Below are 22405 nucleotides of genomic sequence, written 5' to 3' on the forward strand. Positions count from 1 at the left end.
TGAGCAAACGTCATATGGTATGGAATATCCCTTTGGTCGGTTTGGGTCAGCTGTCCTGGCTGTGTCCCCTCCCAAGATCTTGCCCACCCTGTCCCACTGGGGGAAATATCAGAAAGAGCCTTGGTGCTGTGTGAGCACTGCTCAGCAGTAGCCACAACACCAGGGTGCTATCAACACCCTGCCAGCTCCCGACATAAAACACAGCACTGTGAGGGCTGCTGTAGGGGAAAACCAATTCCAGTTCAGCCAGACCCAGTACAAGTACACACAGGGAAATGGCTGGGGAAGGCAGTGTGGATTGCTCCTCCCTTGGGAAAAGGCAAGCCCACTCGTGGGATTGTCTTTGCTCAGGGACCTGGATGTACTTGGTGGGTAATGCGGGAGGATGGGACTACTCAGTGTGTGCCTCAAGAACATTTAACCTTGGGGGGAAAGTAATCTGTGGGATGAGTTGTATGTTGCAGGAAGTGATGGAGGAAGTAGGAATGACGAAGAGTGAACCAGATACGTGCAATGACGACCCAAACCTAGCCGGTGCTGGAGTCCAACAATCAAGCATACTTCTGTCCTGAACATCTATCTTGACAGATGGGAGCCAAGTCACTGAACATCTGAAGGAGTGAAGAAAGCTTATGTATGGAACGGATAAATGAATATTATGTGGGACCTGGGCATAACGTAAATGGTATGGAATAAGGGGGGGGGGACTGTACTGGGTCTGGCTGAACTGGAATTGGTTTTCCCCTACAGCAGCCCTCACGGTGCTGTAGTTCATGCTGGGAGCTGGCAGGGTGTTGATAGCACCCTGGTGTTGTGGCTACTGCTGAGCAGGGCTTATACAGCACCAAGCCTCTTTCTGATATTTCCCCCAGTGGGACGGGGTGGGCAAGATCTTGGGAGGGGACACAGCCAGGACAGCTGACCCAAACCAACCAAAGGGATATTACATATCATATGACATCTGCTCAGTATAAAGCTGGGAGAAAGGAGGAAGGGGGTGGGGTCACCCTTGGTCCTCCGAGGCAACCACTACGCGTATTGGAGCCCTGCTGCCTGAGAAGGCCCGACATCGCCTGTCCATGGGAAGTAGAGACTAAATCTGTGTGCTTTTGCTTCCGCGTGCGGACTTTTGCTTCGCTTTGCTTATATTAAAACTGCTTTTGTTTCACCCACAAGGGTTAGTTTATCTTCTTTCCCCTCTTTACCCTATTGAGAAAACAAGGGGAAAGGGGGGGGAAGTGATAGAGCGACTTGGTGGATACCTGGCATTTAGCCAGAGTCAAACCATCACATTTAGCCATGCAAACAGTTTTATAGCCCTAATGAGTACAAAACAAGCATATGGCTTATTCAGGATCACCAGCTCATCTCTGCATTTTTCTCTTCTTATGCCAGGTTTCAAGTTAGGCACCTGCAGATGATTATTAGTAAGAATTTCTACTTTGACAACAGCATCCAAAGTCTCAGTCAATACTGGGATTTCATTTTGACAGACACTGCACCAACACAGAGAGTAGGGTATAGACCTCAACATGAAAAGTTTTCGACTGAAATGAACATGTGGTGCCAAGGATAACAGAGAAACAGAGAATTTGTCCAGTGTCCTGCAGAACCATCAGAAAGCAGGCCATGAACTTCCTTACTGTTCCTATGGACTTTCAACAGATAAAAAGATCTTGGCATATGTAGTTATTTTTGCATACTTAAACCAAAGGTTTTAGGCTTAAATCAGGGTAAGTCAGAAAACTTGTATAGCTCGCATGTGGAACATAACATCACCAACATGTACTGTGGCATACTGGCTTTGCACCTCTGCAGGCATATATATGGAACTGTGAGGTAGTCTTCCAATGAAAGAAATTATAATCCCATCACCAGAACAGAAAATTTCAGTTTAAGGTGAAACAGCAAATGATTCTGCAAAGTTAGAGAGGATGAAGGGATTGCACACTAAGGTATTTTCTTTTACAACTTCCACAATTCTATAAAATGGGCATGTCTTAAATGTCCTCCTTAGTTCCTTTATTCAAGAAGTATCTACAGATTATTTGTCATTAAAATAGATTAAGCCAAATGTAGTTGTCACTGACCTGTTCCACTCGGATATCTAATTCTCCATTCACCTTCTTTCCCTGGAAATATTTGGCCCTGCAGAAGAAACGAGAGTGTCAAACATGGTTAAAGAAGATTTTCTGCTTTTATTACATACTGTTTTGCTTCTGCATTTCTCTTTTTGCTGAAGAATTTCTATCTGGGCCACAGCATGTCTTCTTAATTTCTATTTTTTTTCCAGCCCTCCGTTCTCCAGGAGCAACCTATCAAGCCAGATGAAAACCACATTGGAAAGTTCCTTCAAGTCTTGTGACTTTCTCATTTTATTTTCAAACTGAAAGCCAAATGCTCTCCTAATCTTTTCCAGAGCAACCATTCTAATCAATTACTCCTTGCTACATCTCATTTAATACTCAATCTTTATTCTGTAAAACAGAAGCAAGATATGGCATGGCATCAGAAATTTCTGATGTTGAGCATGGATCTTTATCATCGTAGCTGAAATACTTGTGAAGCCTATTTTCTTGCTCTCTCACTGCAGACTTGTTTTTTTGTTTCTGTTTGTCTTTCTGCTATGGATTCAGAAAGATAGTATCTACATCTACAGTGTTACTAATGAAGGATCTCTTCTCCTGAGCTGAGAAACTGTGTTCGCTTTGGAACTGAACAGAGTAATGACAAGGACATATTCCTTCCATCACCTCTGCTGCTAGGTGACTATGCTATGCAGACAACAAAGCACTTTCAGAAGGATTGGTTGTTCATGGGAGGGGAAGGCTGACAGTAGTGTTGGAGAAGCAAACGTAGGAAAAGGGCAGCCAGTTTCAGCTTTCTCATTCATATTTGTGTATAATGCCCCTTATATTGATTAGTCAGCAGGGAAATTGCCAATAGTTTTCCCCGTGAGTATTCCTCCCCCATTCTTCCCCTGGCCAGACAAGCTCAACAGAAGAAAATATGGATTTATTTTCTCAGACCTCCCCCCTAAAACTTCAGGAAGACCATGAAGGCTCCAAAAAGATCTTCTATTTGGAAAGCATTGAAAACACAGTTTAGTACTGCAAGACTTGTTTCCAGAGGCAAAGTAACTCTCTGCATTCTGTTTTCAATAGGCAAAGAGGACAGAATAAAGAAGTAAAGGAAAATGAAGGGAAGCTGGATTTGCTCCCTATTTTATAGTATTAGAAAAAAAAGAAGCTGGCTCACATTTTTGCTATGTGTCTATTTGTTCCAATAAAAAAAGGAGAGACAGTAGGAAAGCAATTTTCCTCATGGCCAAAACACACCAGTTTTCGACTGAATGCTCCCCTCCTCCAGAAATGTGAAATGTAAATAAAAAAGTTGTTTTGTTTTGTCATTCTGGCTCAAAACCAAGTCAAAAGTTTTCATTTTATTAGAAAAAGACATTAAAAATGTCAAAAGTTTTCTGCTTTGTTCTAACAAGGGTATCTGAAGGCAGTACCACACTTGTCTTCCCATACAGCCCATCCATCAGCATGGTGTTAATAAGACTTCTGCATAGGTGTCAGTGAGGGGCAGTGTAGCAGCCAGGTATGACTAAGACCAAGTGACCCAAACAACACCTGTCGAGTATAAGAAGCATAAGAAGCAGAGCTCTGGCCATTTTTCCTCCCTTTTCTGAATTTATGAGTGTTGCATGGAAAAAAAAAAAAAAAAAAAAAAAAAAAAAAAAAGGCAACTCAGCAGACAAGCTGACACATCATGCCTCTCACAATAAACAGGAATTTTAAATTTAATAATTCCATTATATTTCTGGTGGCATGGCTCTAGAGGGTCTGGCAAGATTCCTTGCTCCTAAACATTGGAGATATTGCTGGAACCAGTGACTTCTCAAAAACTGGAATAAGCTTTAAGTGGGCCCACAGGAACTGGTCTGAAATTTGAGGCATGCTATTCACTGGTACAAGCTTGTTTTTATTCCCAGCATGCTCATAATGTATACTCTTTATCCACATTTATGAAACATACTTCCTCCCTCTATGGCCTCTCCTCTTTGCAGGTCAGCTGGTTGCAAACTCCTTGGTGCTGCTTTGAATCAGCTTGTAATGAAGTGTGAATAACTTCAGCCTGGTACAGATGGAACAAAGAGGCTTCCACTGCCTAGACAGGAAATTAGCCTTCACACAGTTAAAAATTCCTCTCTCCCATCTCTACAGTACTGGTCCTGATCATGGATAACCCCAGAGAGGGCACATCCATCATGAGGAGTTGGAGTGGACCTCAGTGTAGACACCACGTGGAAAGAATAAAAGCTTAGTTTCCGGAGCTGCCATGAAACAGTCCCAGTCTGCCTCAGTGACTGTGACTGGAGGAAGCATGTCCACAATTTCCTGTCAGATATGGAGTGTAACCTTAATAGCAGAAGGGAAAAATAAATGATCAATTCATCTCCAATTACCTACATAAGAGCTAATTCACAGAAAGTCCATGTATAACATTAGTGCCCCTAGGTGTCTGCAAAGCATCTGTCTGAGCAAGAGATGCCATCACTGATCCAAGACTGCAAACAGACCTGTATGACAAATACCAGAGTTTATCCCTCTGGTGTCACTGACAGATGGGACAGCTTGTACTGCACCTATGCAAGGGCTGCCTGAACCAGCATGCACCCTTGCACCTTCATATGCCTGTAGTCTGCAAACACAGGGATTCAATTCTCATGGGGAGCGAAAGTCCCCCATCATAGCCTCGTGTCACCAGGTCCAGTGGAAGTAGAACTGAGCCAGTGGGCTACAAGAATGAGATCTGGGGCCAGCCTGCACCTCTGTTCTGCTCCTGTGACATGGTGAAATGGAACAAGAGAAGCAATATGGAGTGGGGGCTTCCAGGGTCAGCAGCAAAGCATCAAAACTCAAGAGCTACTTCTGTTAGGAGAGGAGAGACCATCATGCAATTTCTCTCTGTATGATAAATAACCGGTTAATCTGTATTGTTCTCTTTCTGCTTTAAAGAAAAAAAAAAAAAAAAAATCAACCCATCAGCCAATACACATGCTCAGCACAGGAATCTAGGACAAGCCATTTGTGCAGAGTTTGTACTATCTCTCCTGGCGTTACTTGTTCTCTCTTCTGCTTTTGTCTCTCAGTGCAAAGAAGCATATCCAAGATACTTCAGAGGACTGCTTCAGTGTTTTTCTCTGGATCTGTGGGAAACAGAGACATGAGGGATGCAGAAAGGGACTGCACAACTTCTGCCAGACTGGAAAATGTTTTGCACAGGTGAGAAATAGGAAAAGATGACCAGGTATCAAGCATCAGCTGGATAAAGTGCCCAAGCTTCCCCAGGTACAGTGTCACTAGATAGCAGCCCATGTAAGAAAAGTGCAGAACACCAGCCTCAGCATCAGGAAGGGTGTATCCAGGAGGGACAGACAGGTGACTGTGGTGTCTGGAGGAGTGCAGTGATTCAAAGCTTAAAGCTGTTCCTGCAGGTCCACTAGCCAGGTGAAGCAGATGTTATGACATATTATGCAGCTTTGAAGACAGGCTGGTATTAAATTCATGGGACTTCAGAGTATCCTGTAAAATGGCTTCTGCATGAAGCAATTTTCTAGGATAGGAAGAGATCAAAGAAATACAGCTCAACTCTTCCTGTGAGAGACCTCAGTGGAGCTGACATAGCAAATATCATTGCAATTGTTGGTAATATGTCTTGGAGTGACTGGGAAGCCACCCTTCAGACTAACAAATAAGCCTGAGATCAAATCCCCTGTGACGTGAACGAGCTCAGGCACTTTTTGAGGCATCACTGTTTGACAGAGGTGACAGAGTGGACCAGGCTTGTACCTTCACCCCAGAATTAGGCTCAGTATCACTGAGAGCATGCCAAAGAGGGGTAATGGCAAAGTCTTCCAAATCCTCTGACTGAGCTTGTGCCTCTAAAGCAAGACACAGAAAGCAAAGAAAGCCAAGCAACACTTTGGATGGAGACCACTTCTCATCTGGAATGGGAAGCAGCCTTTCCCTCACTGTGGAAGGGGCAAAATAAAACATGCTGAGGAGAGGAGAAATGTGCGGGACTCTTGAGGACAGATGGGCAAGGGAGTGGATGGAAGAAAGGGAGAGAAATGGTGAGGAAGAGACCTGGGTAAATAAATCAAAAGGGATCCATGGGTAAATTCTGGAATTATCTGAATCGCTTCCCTGGAATCACATTACACATATTTGTCTCAAGGCCCTTGGGAAAATACGGCATATAATTTCTTTCTGGATCAGGCTGGAAGGGGAGAAGCTGAAACCACCTGGATTGGGTTTGGGGGACCCTGGGGAGAGATTGGAGGGGGTAAGGCACTGTACAAAATATCCATATCAAAGGGCCTGGGGTCCCAATTGATTCACAAGGCAGTCACTCTATGTCTGCATTGTCTCCTTCATAAAAGGGACTGGGAAAAAGGAGACAGTTTCCAGGATGCTCGCCAGTAGTTGCTGGAATGCCCTGACTCCCCTAGCCCCAACACACTATAAAGGCAGTGGGGAGGGGAGGAGAGATGCATTTGTGCCCTTTTTCTTCATGGGTTTTCCTTTCAGGGGCCACCCCTCAACCCCTTCACCACTTCTCCCCAGTTTAACAATTGCTATCTGAAAATAGTAAGGACTTTTGAGATGGTCAAGTCTTGACTGCCCAGTGCATAGGGAAGAGAAAAATCACTCCACAAATGCTGAGGTCTGCAACCAATTGGATGGAGGTTTTGTCCACATCTGCTTTGGCCCAGAGACCTTTATGCACCATCCAGCTGAGGGATGAACTGGTTGACAGTTAATATTTATTCTGTAAGAGTACCCTGGGCCAGGGGTGGGGGATGTCAAGATGCTAAAGATGGTGAATAAGCATGATGAATGTGTGCTTCAAAACCTCAGAAAACAAGGTCTGAACTAGAGGTTAAATGGATCAGAGACAACTGCAGAAAGAAGGAAAGGATACCTGCACTGTACAAACAGACAGGGAGGGAAAAGAGCTAAATCTAAATTTTAGGTTGGGTCAAAAGTACCCCTGAATACACTGATAGTTTGCCAGGAGCTCCACAGAAGTTTCAGCTCCCGCCCTGGGGTGCAGTATTGATGTGCTCAGCCCCATGCCTCTCCAGGACAAGATCATCTTGCTCCCCATGCTGTCACCACCTGGCTTGCTGGAGCCGCTGAACCGAGAGACAGCTCAGCTGCACTGCAGGTAGGTCCTGGGTGTCTGGTCTGGTGTCTGAGGTCAGGCTCTCAGAACAGAGTGCCTTTGTTGCCTTCTGGGAAGAACCACAAGACCCAGCCCACCCTGGTTATGGTAAAACAACCCCCGAGGCATTATTAGTTAAGGGTTCACATCAAGAAAAGAAATGCCTCTCCTGAAGAGGTTTGTATCGAGATGTGATGATGGTATGGGTTTTGGGGTTTTTTTGGATAAGGGAAATCCTTGTGCTGAGGTCCTTGATGAGGTCCGAGGTCCCATCCTACAGGGCTAGAATTATTTTCTTGGCTTGTATACACACAGAAAGGGAAGTCTTGGGGCAAGAAGGGAGAAAGGTATTTTAAATATTCTGTGAGTCCTCCTTTTCTCTCAGGGAACTGAAGGCTTGTTTTCAGGGGAGACCTGGGCTTGGCTTAACAATGGCAGACACAACCATTCAGATCGCTCTTTGTGTTCCAAGAACTACAGAGTCCCAGACAACACCAGCCTCTCAGCATCTTCCTGTGCCACCTTCTGCTCGTGAAACAGGGGTAATCAAAGCCATATCCCCAACAAGAGAAGCAGCACTAGTTAGTGCAGTGCTAGTGTTTTTGGGCATGGCTTTTTGTGCTTCTCCAAGCTGTCAGGATAGGAAGGACACTTTGCTGCAGGTCTGGTCCCCCACCTAGGCTACATTGTGGTCACATTCCTCCTGGTCACAGAGAGCTGGGAGGTGGAGGTGGGTGCTGGTGAAGGTGAGGAGCTGTTTTAAGTACAACATGAGGCAGCAATTTTATTTTGTGTATTATCAAAATAATACATCTCTGGAACATATCCACATTGCTAAATCTAAATAGTATGGCCTGGAGCTGTTTGAAAGGGATATCATTTTGTTGATGATTGTGCAATATTTTATTTCAGCTCACTTGTGCCCTCCCTGAACTTGAGGAGCAGAGGAACTGGGCTAATTCAAACCAACACTGAGTCAGGGCTGCTGGCTTTCAAGCAGAAGAAATCTGGCTCACAAACCTTGAGAAATACATCTGAGAGATTTTATTTTATTTTTTTTAATATGTATGGAACTAGGCAGGACATTCTGAGGTTACATTCTATGCATTTGTAAGAACTCTGGTAAAGCAATTAAGATCCCAGATTTGACTTGCATTAGCATATTTATAACCTGGTGGGGAATGTTTTCCATACTCGTGCCTATTTTTGTAATGATACTAATCCTTTGCATTTCTGTATTACCTTTCATTTAGGAGGACTAGATCCCAAGTTGCTTTACATATTCGACAAAAATACAGGCAGACATGATGGTGATATACCTAAAACAGACTGGAAAGCAGTGTGATAAATGCAATTTATAGAATAACTTTGACAGTCTTACCTCCTTTTCACCCCACATCTGTGTGTTAAGGAATACAAAAACTCTTGCTGCTTCCAAGCTTGCGCATACACACACACGTTAAATGCAAACTTGCCTCCTCTTTCCCTAAAATTCCATTTTGCTCTTAAGACATGCTTGGCATGAATTACAGGAATGGAAATATTCAGTCCTGGGTAGACATGGCTAAATGATGAAAATGTAAGGTTTTTAGTCAGATTTGTGAAAACATAAATTTGACTTGTGAGTTTTTTTTCAAATTATAGCTGCATAGTTGCACAGAACTTGTGAAACCTTAAAAGGTCACCTCTGCATAATAAAAGCTAATTTGTAATTGTTTATTGTCAGTTACCACCATGTTAGATGATTTTTGAGTTTCTTATCAGGAAATATAGACAAAACTTTGCAATTTAACCTGTAAATTCCTGAGGTCAAACTTGAAGAATAAATTCTGAATAATAATAAAGATAAATGATAATGAAGTCCAAATCCAAAAGCTTGTCTAGAACTTCCCATTATATTTATGTTAGGTACAGAAATATTCCTCTGAATAGTAGGTCATAGTATATAGTATTCATCCTACTGAGAGCACAAAATGACTCATGACACTCATCGAATATTTTTGTAAAGGGATTCCTTGAAAAAAAATTAGGATTTAGGAAGTTCCATGTTACTAAAATTCAGCATTAGACTGTTATTATTTGATCAGTTATATTTGGGGGCAAATGATATATTTAAACCTCAGTATTTTCATGTACTATCAGAAATAAAAACAGTTTTATTTTAATAAGAAAGGATTGATAATTTCCTCTGAAAAGTATAAAACAGAAATCCTGTCAGGTCAGTCCATAATTAGACCTGAATCGTGACATTATTGTTATACAGACAACCATTTCAGGTTTATTAAGGGGATTTCATTCAGTATTAATCAGTTTTTCTCTTCCTTCATCTTTAAACTTTTAGAGACAGTATGTTCAGGTAGATTTGGCTGTAAAGTAAATGGCAAAACAAAAATGCAACTTGGTGTCTCCTAAAAATATCCTCTGTGGCGCTTTTTTTTTTTTTCCCCCTGTGAAATATGGCATAATCCTCACATGTAAAACTGCTGCACATAGGGCACATGCATTTTGTGTAAGACAGCATGTAACACTGTTAACATGTAAAACAGCCTGAAATTCAGACAAAATACACCAATAGCTTTTAAAAGTGACATGAGGTATTTCACAAATGCAACCAAGATATCTAACAAACAGAAGAATTTTGTTATGCTGTCTGTTCCAGAAAGCAATTATTTTTAGCATACATTATTAACAGGAGCCTTAGCTGTGCTTGATCACTTCCCAAATACACTGTTTAAACATGAAGCATTAAGCTAGAAAGCTAAGCACTTTCACAAGAGGATGGGGTTTAACAATTTACAGTACTAAACCCTGTTTGATCTGCTGAGAAATTCAATCCATCAAGAGCATAATTTTACTTAACAGTGTGGTGGGCACGGGAATTGCCAGAGGTGAGATATTTTCCCCCTGAGGTCTTGCTGCTGGAGCTGGCCCATCTGCCATTATATGGAGTCCTACTATCCCCCTTCCTCATGGTCCCACTCACTTTTGCTGCGTTTTAGCATGTGTGTGTATTCACGTCTGAGCTCCCTTTTTCTGGTAGCTGCTGTAGGCGAGTTGTGGATTAGTTTTTGGACGTCTTCTGAGGCACAGATATGGCTTGATCAGCCCACAAGAAGATACCTCACTCTCCAGGTGGAGGCTACCCAGTCGAGATATGTTCCATTAATGACTGAAAAGAAGCAGAGTTTTTCCTCTAGCATGCTGATGCACCGGTACATTCACTGCTGTGGGTGTCTCTGAGGGCTGTCTGTCAAAGCATAAGGAAGATGTACAGATAGTGTTTTCCTCTTGTGCACATCCTGCACATGGCAGATACTCTGTATGCTTCCTTGATATTGTCCTGGTTCAAGAAGGATAGGGTTAAGTTTCCCCAGCAGAGAGAAAGGGGAAAGGGATCTCCAGCTGGGTTATTCATACCATGCTGACGTCAGGTCCAGAGGCAGGAAACTTTGATTTTACTTTCTCATTGGCTTTTTGGCGGCCAGACCAAAGCGTCAGCTTTGTTCCCTGATCATTTTGCAGTATTTCTCTGTATATCATTTGTCTTGTTCACTGATATTGCTGTTTATTGTTGTTATCATTGCCACTGTTGTATTAAATTTCTTCTTCTTTTAACCCGGGTTTGTGCCTCACTTCCAGCCTGAATGGATGAGGGTGGGGAAGGGGCAACAGCAACATGATCTCCGGTCCCGGCAGGGCTTAAACCACCACAGATAGTCACTAGAATAAGGTCTTGGAGAAGGATGGAAAATTTGCCAAAATGCTGCCACTTTAAGAGAAAGCTGGGTGAGTTCCCTTGTGTTTAATAGAACATACTTTTCTTTTACTGATGGTAATGCAGAAAGCAGCTGATCATATTCTGTGGGGCTGACAGTACTTTGGAATAAACAAGAGCATATTGCATGTCAGGAGTGGCAAGAACATTAAGGAGAAGACAAGCCATGGATGCTCTTTTCTTACTCCAGACCTCTGAGAGAAGTTGAGTGCTATACTGTACCATCAGAGACATAGTAACTCCTTAAAAATAGAAAGGATTGCCATTTGTCACTTTAAAGTGCATTAAACATGCACTTGCCTGTTTGGGTTGTTAGAGCATTTCATTATGCACTTGTGCAACACCTCTTCCTTATCCACAATTCCAGCTCTTTGCCTCTGCTATAATACAAACAGTGATAATAAATTAATGTCTGGCTTGGCAATATTTCTACAGTCTCCAATTATGAGAACGTGTTTTCATTTAGAGAAGAGAAATCAAATGGCAGATTCCACTGTCTCTCACCCCTTCCTGCCTGTGAACAAGCTAGTCCTTGTTGTAAACTCTGTTTAACTTGCTGTGGGGGAGAAGGCATTGTGGAAGAGCCCTACCCTTAATGTAAAGGTAGTGCTTCAGTAGTTATCTCTTGGGGATCTTTTCTAGTAGAGTTAACTATTTAAAAGGAGAAGGATTCTTGAAAACCAAACACAAAGCTTCCACAAATAGCAAGAACCAGAGCAGGCAGAGGTGAAATGCATTGCAAACATGATGCTTCTTCTTTGAAACCCAAAATCACCATCACAGAAGTAAAATAGGTTGTTGTTCACCATCCAAAGTCTGAGACTGTTTCTGTACATGATGCAAAGTGGGCAGCCAGAATCCCTGGATAACCAGCTTCTTCAGCTGTGTTCTCACAAAGCAAATGCTCCTGCCTTGGACTGGTCAACTTGAGTTCACATACCCTGGCTGAGACCAAGAAGATGACTGGCATTGCTCAGGGGTACCTCACCAAGAATAAACATCCACAGAGCCATGGAGTCAGTGCTCTACAGTGCTGCTCTCAAGGGCTCACTGAATTTCCTGGACACATGAAAATCAACTGCCAAGTAGCACTCCTGGCCTACTGGAGTGGTAGCACTGGTATGCTCTCTCAGAAAGGACCACATATTACCTTCAGGGTGGGGAAGTTTCTTGGCATGTTTCTGCGTCTGTGCTACAAAGAGCCATGGAAATCTGTGGCAGACAAGGGTTAGTAGTGTTGTTTCCTTGGGTTTTATGCCATATGTATGTCAGGATACAGTCATGAGTGTATACACTAATTTTGTTTAGTGCCCTCTCAACTGTAGGCAGAGTGAAGCCAGGGAACCTTTGCAGGCAGTGTTATTTGATACCTGCAGGCCTGTAGATAGAGGCAGAGAACTGGGAGGAATGAAAGGGGTTCCCCATCATGTGTAGAAACTGCTGAATTACAGACAGCAGAGGGATAGCCCAGACAGCAGGATGCATGAAGTGCTTATGTATGAGTGGAGGAGTGAAGACACAGCATGGGTAGCCATACTTCCTCTTTATATCTCCCAGCTGCTGCTCCTTAGGCCAGCTCAGCTAACAGACCACAAAGTCTGCATGACAGAACAGCAGCTGGGAGATGTAAAGGCAGGGATCTGAACAGTGCGTATTTTAAATCTTGAAAACACTGCAACAGAGTCCAACCCCTCCTTGTCGTCTACCCTGCCCAGACTACCCTCAGTACCATTCATCTCAAGGAAAAACTAGACTGACTTTTCCTCTCTGATTACACTGTTTGGACTAAGCAGTGCTGGCTGAGCCCCAGATGCTAGAGCTGTGCATTAGAGGCACTCCCATCCCCAGCTGGAGAATGCTGTGTTAAGGGACTGCCATCTGGCAGCATCTCCAAGGAACTGCAAAAATGCTAAGCAGAGACGGAGGCTGGTGAGCATCAGCCTGTTGGGAGACTTGCAGGTGCACCCAGGAAGGCTAGATTATGGTTGAGCCAGACTTGTGCTGCCGACTGAACTATCTGGCATTAGAAAGCTGCTGCTGTGATAAAAGACACTAGGCCAGTGAATTATTTAATACAATGACCACCTCATCAGGGAATTTTCCACTCAGTTAAAAAGTTGTTTCTCCCTTAAAAATCCCTCTGTTTTCCCTCTCTTACTTCAAGTTGGCTGAAGAAGGTCATCACCCCTTTTTAGCTAAAGCCAAGTTCTTGCTTTGTGAAGATACACCCAGGGAGGTAGGTCCCACTTGTCCCCACTCTCCTGGGAAAGCAGCAAAGACCAAAGGTGATCACTTTACTGAAGAGTGGTGTGGGATGAAAAGAACAGTAGTGTCCCTTGGTCAAGGCCTGATAATCTAACTTCTTTCATTTTGAAATATTCAGTATGGTCCCCTTGCCTGTGCTACCCTTTCCTTTTTTTCTGTGTTGGGACAAGCTAACAGACAAACCAATAAGCATTTCCTCAAAACATGCTCAGGATTTTCACCAAAAAAGGCCTCTTGGCCATCTTGACTAAAGCTTTCTAAACTAGCCAACTTTGAAAGGGGGCACACTGCAAGCAGGAAGTAATTTCTCTAATATTTCAGACTACTTCAGTTGTCCTGCTCTTCGGAAAGTGTCCTCTTCTGCCCAATATCACAGGAAACAAACTTCCATACTTTTGTTTGTAAACAGGGACCTGCATGAAGTAGACAAATTTGAGGCTTAGCTGAGCCTGAGAGTCTTTTGCCTATAGCTACTACACTTAGCAAGTAAAGGGCCCTTGATCAGTGAATGAATTCCAGTCATTGGTAGTAGTAGTCTTGGGTTATCTTTTATTAATTTACGTACAAATTTGCACACAAGGAAAAACTTAAGAGAGAAAGCTAGAGATAGCAGCCCCTTTACACTTCTGGAGCCAGAATAAACAGTAGGCTAAGGTCCTGAACCACATCACTAACATACCTTCAGCCATGATCTCTTAGTACCATTGCTAGATGTAACAGCTCAGTGAAGCCTGCTGAGCCAAGAGCGCCCTATGTGTGCTCACATAATGAGGCTATCAAGAAGTTTGTGAATGAGTACCAAATGAACATTTTTTTCAGGAAAGATATGAGAAGAGCCTACTCTGCCATTTATGCAAGTCACTGGACAGACACCGACCTGGGGCTAGAGCTGGTGACCTAGATCTGAAAGTATCTGTGTACCCCCCTGCAGATGCCCTATGATGCACAGATCTCACTCATCCCTCAAACTTTGTGGCACTGAATTCAGCAAGGAGGACCATGATGACTTACCAGTCCGTGTGTGCATCATCAATGACCAGGAGGATCTTGGGTTTCTGGGCCACAGGTGGTGTGGGGCTGACTGAGTGATCAATTAGTCCTGCAGCTGCTTGTGTGGTCTGCTTCATGGCACTGGAGATGGAGCTGAAGATGCTGGTGCCAGTAGAGGAAGAGTGTGAGGGCTGTAGTGGTTGTGGATTCTTTCTCTCTGTGGCAGGAGAAACTGGGGAGCTTGTGGAATTGTTCGGGCACTGCAAGTCCATCATGTAGCCATTGGGCAAATTTGCCACAAAACTACTGTCTGAGAGACGCCTCCGGAGGAAATTCATTGTGGCAGTGTTGGGTGGGAACTTTCTCAGCAAGAGTGAGACTGAACAACAGTGTCACCAGTCCTGGAGAATGTTTCTGTGTGTGTGTGTGTAGGGTATCTCCTTGCACTCCAGGCAGACAGGCTTTCTGTCTTGAAATCCTTGCTGGAGAAATATGCCTTAGTTTTTCAGCTCTCTTTCCTGTGGGAATAAAATCAAACACATAAGTGAGACACATACTTTGAGTCTGAGATAAGAAAAACTCTTTCAGCATTTTAAATTGCTAGGTTAATCAACAAGAGGAAAAAGGACTACTGGTTTTGTTGCAGTATGTTACACTGGTACAGCCGAATAGGACAAAGTGCATTTCATGGCTTGCTTTCATCCCAAAACAATTTCCCAGTTGTGGCAGACAAGCTTGCACTAACTTAGGGGCTAACAATTCTGTTACTGTTCATTGTGTAGAAAGAAAAATTATTCTGGCCATAAACATTATTTTCAAGAGAGACAGACAGATTATTTCTGGTATTTTGTGTATTAGAAATAATACATGATTGTTACAGAATAACCAGAAAATGATCCAACAGGATCAAGAGTTTTATCATCTTTAGCAAGCTTATAAGCAAGGCTCTGAATTAAAGAGCAATCATTCAAAATTGAAACAGCTTGTAGAAAATAAAAAGTGGAAAAATCCCCACACACATCTTAAACTCAGTGGCAGCTTCAAACTACTCATTTCTGTCCCTGCTGCTCTGTTTTCCCAATTATTAGTCCTAGCATAAAGGACACAGCCGGCATAAAGATAAACCAATAACCAAATTGTATTTGATACAAAAGGGTCAGTACATGGGTGAGCGCTGGGGGTACAAACAAGTCAGATTATACATAATCAACATCAATCCCACTGACCCCAACAACACCACCACACAGCCAACAATGGGTGGAATAAATGGTGAAAGGCAGTTTCCCATAGAAGGGACAGGAGACAACCAAGTCAACAAACCAAATACATAAGACCAAGGAAGCCACATACTGAATCTCTACACAGCCCACACTGACGAAAGCCAGACCTGACTGGAGCCCAGTTCCAACAAGGCAGGAAGTTCTTCCCCAGCAAAAAACTCTACAAAATGCATCCACCTGACAGACAGACACCACCCCTTCCTGCAAGTGGTCCCAGCTTTTATCCCTAAGTGGGACACCTGACCTTTGGTTACTTAATGTGGGACACTTGGGGCTCCTTTACCTAATGGCTCTCCCTGCAAGGGCCGCACCCTGGAGGGAAGCTTAAAGGTAAACTCACCCCCCCTTTGTGAAGGGCTGTGGGAATTACCCACATGTCACCCTTAATTTGGGGCTTGGGGTTGAAACCTCAGCATTTCACTTGGCCCCTTGACATATGGGTGGACCATAGCCCTCACATGATCTCTAAGTGTGACATCTTTATCTTGTATTTGGTTATAGACACTGCCACAGTCATCTCAGCTGTTACTTCATATTCTTCACTGTTGTGGTCTTTTTCATTGGAAGATCAGTGTGACTGTGGATCTGAAGCTGATGTCATCTGCTCAGCACAGTTCAGCATCAACTTGTATTCCAGTCTGCATGCTGCCCATTCAGGTTGAATACATTTGTCATGAGTGATTTCATATTCCCGGCAGTGCCATGCAAGATCTAGGACAAAATCTTAGACCATTGTTATGCCCGCAAATAACATTTATTTGTGGGAACATGTTCCTATTTTTTCTGTCCAGGCTTCATGATTAGGATGGTGTTATCTTTTTCCTACAGCTATTACCTCAGCTGGCTCAGGGGGGCCACTCAGCCCTTGGACCCATACTTTTGCTCCATTAGTAAAGTTGGTGGATCCAAATCCTTTGTCTCCACGAACAGTAGTGACTTGGGGTGGGTCCCCCTTCCTCACCGTTGTTTTCAAAACTGGTAATATTAATAGCTGTGCTACTCCATCATTGGGTTGAATAACTAAATCTTGTTCACCATTATGCAGCAGGATTACTTTGATCTCTCCCTGGTAGTCTGCATCAATCACTCCTCCCATTACATGAACACCTTTTAGGGCTAGGTTTGAGCAAGCAGTTTAAGCCAAAGTGTCCTGGGGGAATTTGGATTCCTATCCCAGTGTTAATAACCCTTGTCTGGCCTCAATTTATCTTTACCAGTTCTGATGCATAAAGATCTAGCCCAGCAGCCTCTGGAGTGGCCCGGTAGGGGGCCATTGCACCTGGAACCATTTCCCAGTAGGTTAAAGTTTCAGTTACCATTAGAGGCTTTATTTGCAGCTTGGGCATAGTCATGCACATCAAGGGTGTCTCCATCTCCCTGATGGGTCTATTGTTGAGGGTGTGGAGCGTATCTGTGAGGTTAGATCTCCATCGGGATGGGTTTCCATTTCCCAGCTTTTTTAACAGCTCCTTTAAAAGCCCATTCATTATTTCAATTAATCCTGCAGCCTGTGGATAGTATGGAATATGGAAGATCCACTGAATGTTATGCTGCTCTGCATATTGCTGTACAAATTTATTTCAGAAATGGGACCAATTATCAGTTTGTATTTGTAAGGGGATGTCATAGTATAGGATCATTATATCTATGGTAGAGGTAGTACTATGGTGCATGGCTTTTCTGCAGGGATAAGCAATCAAGTATCCTGAATATGTGTCAGCTGCAGTGCAGATGTATTTGCACCTTCGGTCCTGGGGTAAAGGGCCAATATAGTCCATCTGCCAGATTTGTCCTGGCAATTTCTCTCTTCCCAATTCTCCTTTTACGATATTTGGTACCAGGCGCTTACGAGTATGCTGGCACACAGGGCACTGGGCAATTTTTTTTTTTTTGATCATATCCAGTGACATAACTATGCCATGCTCTTGGGCCCACTTGTAAGTGGCATTTTCCCCAAGATGCCCACATTTCTGGTGTGCCCATTTTGCCAAACCCTCATGGTCTCCTTCCTGAGGGAACTCCAGTCCAGCCTGGGAAATCTTTGCCCGGTTATCAGTGACAGAATTGTAAAGACGCTCAAGTGAATTTATATTACTATGAGCATCTACATGGAATACTGTCACCTTGGTTCTTTGAACCAATTCCCCAATATCTTTCCATATTGCCTTTCCCCAGACATTTTAGAATAAATTTCCCAATCTTTGGCTACCCATGTTGGCAGCCAAGTAGTCAATCCTTTTGCCACTGACCAAGAATCGGTGTATAGGTGACATTCCCCTAAATCCTCTTGTTTTAAAGCCATATATGCTGCATATAACTCAGCATATTGGCTACTTTCCCCTTCTCCTGGGGTCTCCAGAAATTTCCCTGAATGATAATTTCCCTGATAATCCACTGCCTTCCAAAACCTTTTCCCTCCTATATATTTAGCTGACCCATCTGTAAGCCATGTGTCCTGGTTCAGCTAGGATAGGGTTAGGTTTCCCCAGCAGAGAGAGAATGGGAAGGGATCTCCAGCCGAGTTATTCATACCATGCTAGCATCAGGTCCAGGGGCAGAACCTTTTTTACCTGGCTCTTTGGCGGGATTTTTTTTTTTTCCCCGTGACCAGCTAGTGGTATTTCTCTGTATATTGTTTGTCTTGCTTACTGTTATTGCTGTTTATTGTTGCTATCATTGCTACTGTTGTTGTTCAGATTGTTTATCACATTGTTTTATTAAATTTCTTCTTATTTTAACCCAGGGTTTGTGCCTCACTTCCAGCCCGACCGGCTGCGGGTGGGGGAGGGGCAACGGCAACGTGCTCTCGGTCCCGGCAGGGCTTAAACCACTACAGTGAGGAATGCTCTAAGTTTCCTGCAGTAACTGTACAAGTCGTGATTTCATGGTGATAAGAGTGAAAGTGGTACCAGACACACCATTAATAGAGGAGGGATTTCCTTCAGCTGAGAGATGCATTGCTTTGAAGAGTACTGATCTGAATAAAATCAAGAAGCTGGATGTACTTAATATGTAGGGCCTACCAATATGCATTGGGGCTCACCTGGAAAAAAGATGCCTGAGGGACTGATAACTCACAGGTTCTCAGAGTAAACTGTAGCAGTCTGTCCAGTGTTAAGTGGGGTTCCTGTCTTAATTATGATCTCATACCCTTCCTCATTCCTATACCAATTTTTTTCTACTGTATTTCAATTCTGCCACAACAGACTGGTTATTCAAAATGCAGGTAAACAGAACATTCTTTTACTATAGCGTTAAGTAGATATGTCAGGAAAAAAAAGTGCTACGGGTCATGAAAGGGAATAAACAATTCACTAAGAGGTCATAATATACATCAAACAGATAATTATTAATTAACTGATAATGATAAGGATTTTCTGTTTGGAGCACAAATTGTGTTACTTTTTGTATACTTATAAGAAAAAATGGATTGCATATTTCCAGATAATGTATCTTCAAACACAACCCTGCAATTCTTCCACCAATGCTTCTAACTGATTTTAAAATGCTACAAAAATTGAACTTCTTTCCAAAATGTTCCATGCTTCTGGGTTTTAAAAAGCTTTTCTTCAAAAATCTGAAGTCTTCTAAATCATCTGTAGTGCTAGTATATTCAATCTAATTTTTGCTGTCATTTGCATCCATCCCTTTTATCCCCCCTGCACCATTCCAGGCACCACCATATCCCAGTTTCTGAATTTTTTTCCATGTGGTGAGGAATGCCTCATAATACTTGAGATGAACAGCAGATACCTGCAGAAATAAAGCCTGTAATTTGCCTTTGTGTGGCAAAGTGCTCATTTGCTTTCTAACCGTATGTGCCCATCTCGTGTAGCAGCACTTAGTATAAAGAGAATAATAAACTGCTAATTTGAACACATTTACTGATTTATTTTGATGATGGTAGAGAAAGACAATGTTTTACTGCACTCTGGGGAAGATTTCTGACACAACTATAAGATAGACTGATTCTTCCATGTCATGTAGTAGTGGACTATTCCCCTCAAAGAGACAGAGAAAATGGGGTTTGGTAGACCTCCATCTGGAGCACTGTAGGGGTTGAGCTGGCTATGTGTGTCTTGGGGTCCATGATGACCAACCTAAATTGTGATGAGCATTTCCAGGAGATATTTTCTTCACTTCTTTTGCATGATTACGACTGATCACATAGGAACACATGAAAATGTGTGTGGGTTTGTGTAATGCATCCCTTTTGCTTGCACCATGTATCCACACAATTGTCACTCCAGCAAGGGTGACAATCCCCCACCCCCCCTGAGCTGGAACAAGCACCCCAGCTCAGTGCCTGAGTCCCCAGGTTCATAAAGTCCAGTGGGTACAAAACCTGTGTGTTGAAATTGGTCACTTTGTAATAACTACATGGCTTTGTCATCCCTATGCAGTCACAGAATTGGTTAAAAAAAAACAGAACAAACTCTGGGGCACAACTTCTTAGCTTCAAGATTTCAGAGGCTGGCATGGATGGCAGGATGTTAACTATGTCAGGCTGAGGAATTATGTTTATTCCCTGCAGCTTTGCGCAAAGCTACACACTCATGGAGCCTGGCTTCCCCTGTTAAGGCAACCAGCCAAATTCTGCCTGCGCTTCTACTTGCATATTCAGTGTTTTCCATAGACTTGAGCTAAAGTACAGAGATGATCTTCCTGCATGTTGTAGTATGGCAGTCAGTGCATTAAAACAAACAAAACATTATTCTGTATTTCAAGATTGCACACAAAAGCAAACCAATCTTATGGTTCTTGTAGATAGAAAGAGCAGTTCTTTTCTCTGTTTTTTTCTTCATATGGACTTTTTACTTTGAGCAAGTCATTTAACTGCTTTGTGCTTTAGTGTGCCCGATTGTATAATATTTCTGTTAAATAAAGCATGAAAAGGATAAACTGGGTCATGTTTGATAGAGACTGAGATGTGTGGTGATCTAAATACAGATTGCAGATGTGTTTTATAATATAAAAAGTAAGTATGGCAGCTGTTTAAAATTAAATCTACCTGAAAACTGTATTACTTTTTAACATGAAAGAATACACAGAATTTTCAGCTCAAATGAGAGCTGCTAAGTTCATTGGAGTCCAGATTCAGAGCTCATCACTGCAAAAACCATCGTGGATACCCAGAAGATTTAATTGTGTATTATTTATTTATTTTATAAATAAGCCAGGTTAGACGCAAGCATCTCTGTCCCCTTTCCTATCTACTCCAATGCAAACACAGTATCCAAACATGACCAAGTGAGTGATGGGGTTATGAAAATATGGTATCATCGCTCAACTTCATAGAAGCTAACCTTCACATGTTAGTGATAGACCTTGCATATCCACATATATTTTCGTAAGAGCTGCAGGAAGAACCCTGGTTAAATCTCTTCATATGGAAATCTGTTGGAGAACGGCTTGCAGAGAGCAAGGCCATAGCTCCCTGCAGGAGCTGGTCGGCCATAGCTCCCTGCAGAAGTCGGTCACAGCCACCTGAGGTAAACAGAGGAAAAAACCCAGCGTACATTGATGATAACAAGGACTGTTGTGAGAACAAAGAGATAAGTTGGGGCACATTATGACCTTGGGGGTGAGAGGAAGGCAGCCCTGGGAGGGAAGCAGGTTCACAGCAAGAAAGATGTTTATGCATACCAGAGATGCCACAAGGGGCTGGGGTATTATAATGTGACCTTTTGGATGTACCCAATGGCTGAGATATTATAATGTAGTTTTTTTAATGTATCCAATAGAGTTACAAGTAGTGTATTGTAGAGTGCTTATATAAGGTGTGATTTCTATCAATAAAGTTGAAGCTTGCTCTATCATTCACATTGAATCGGCTGCTTGCTTCCTCCGCCCGCCGCAAGTGGCGCACCGAACAGGGTTACCCGAACTCTTCTTTTCCACCAGATGGAATCCGGGAAGCGGCGGAATAGAAAAATTCGGAGCTGGAAGGCGGTAAGGTCACTGTCGACGGCAGTACGGCAGGAGATGTGTGCCGTGTCCTAAAGCGTCGGGATTCGTAAGTCTGACATAGCGCAGCTGGTCCGGCTTCAGGGGATTTTGGCGATCCAAAGAGGGCTACCCCGGAATTGGCCGCATTGGGGTCCAACCCTGGAAAGGCCACAGGGAATTACAGGCTGAAAGGGATTATACCCAGGAACAGCCTTCACTGGTTGTTGGCTACTTGATCGGACTTTAAGGAAGGTCGTTCAGCCGCACCAGGAATTTGAGGAGTTTGCCCGGGCAGGAATATTTGAACAAGAGGTAGTCCTCAGAATTTTTGCTTTTTAGAAAAGCGGGGAGTAGGTCCGATAACAGACTTAGCCGTGCTGATTGGTCTGGGCAAGGCTAAGGGACACTTTAAAGAGCCAAATTTATTGTTTGAAGAGGCAGAATGGTGTGATAATCTTTTAGACCCTGATGCTGTAAATCCTGAAAAAGAATCTGGAATGTCTGGTCTGTGTCCTCCCTTAATTGGGGATGATCCGTAGATAAAAGTGAGGCGAAAGAAACGTAAAAGTGAGGCAAATAAACCTTGGTGCAAGGGAATATGGACACGGCAAGAAAAATTCTTTCTCCTGTAAGCTATGAGCCGAGTCATCAGCCACGTTGGGAAGAACGGCATTTTTCTGTTATTAAAGATTTAGAGAGAAGCATTAATAAGGACGGGCTGCAAAAACTCAAATTACAACAGCTGTACTGGAGGCGATGGCTCAGAGATATTGACTGGTCCCGTAAAAATTGGCTAACACTTTCAAGAAAAAAGCGGCATTCACGCCGGCACAGCACTCTACCTGGAAATCCGAGGTGTAGATCTCTATGCTCAACATTCGGAGCTGGCGGCGGCGGCCCGGGGCCACCC

General features: G+C 43.2%; 1 protein-coding gene across 1 annotated transcript in view; it reads right to left on the reverse strand.

Moving 5' to 3' along the window:
• The window catches only part of SYN3 (synapsin III), a 204527-nt gene that overhangs the window by 172900 nt on the left and 9222 nt on the right, over positions 1-22405 (reverse strand). Inside the window, exons 2-3 of the mRNA XM_026852807.1 lie at positions 14288-14784; positions 2091-2148 (exon numbers count right to left, since the gene is read on the reverse strand). Of these exons, the coding sequence (XP_026708608.1) occupies positions 2091-2148; positions 14288-14604 (375 nt within the window). The 5' untranslated portion in view covers positions 14605-14784. The remainder of the gene's footprint in view (positions 1-2090; positions 2149-14287; positions 14785-22405) is intronic.

Source organism: Athene cunicularia (genome assembly GCF_003259725.1).
Source record: "Athene cunicularia isolate RWA chromosome 1 unlocalized genomic scaffold, athCun1 chr1_part1, whole genome shotgun sequence".
NCBI lineage: Eukaryota > Metazoa > Chordata > Aves > Strigiformes > Strigidae > Athene > Athene cunicularia.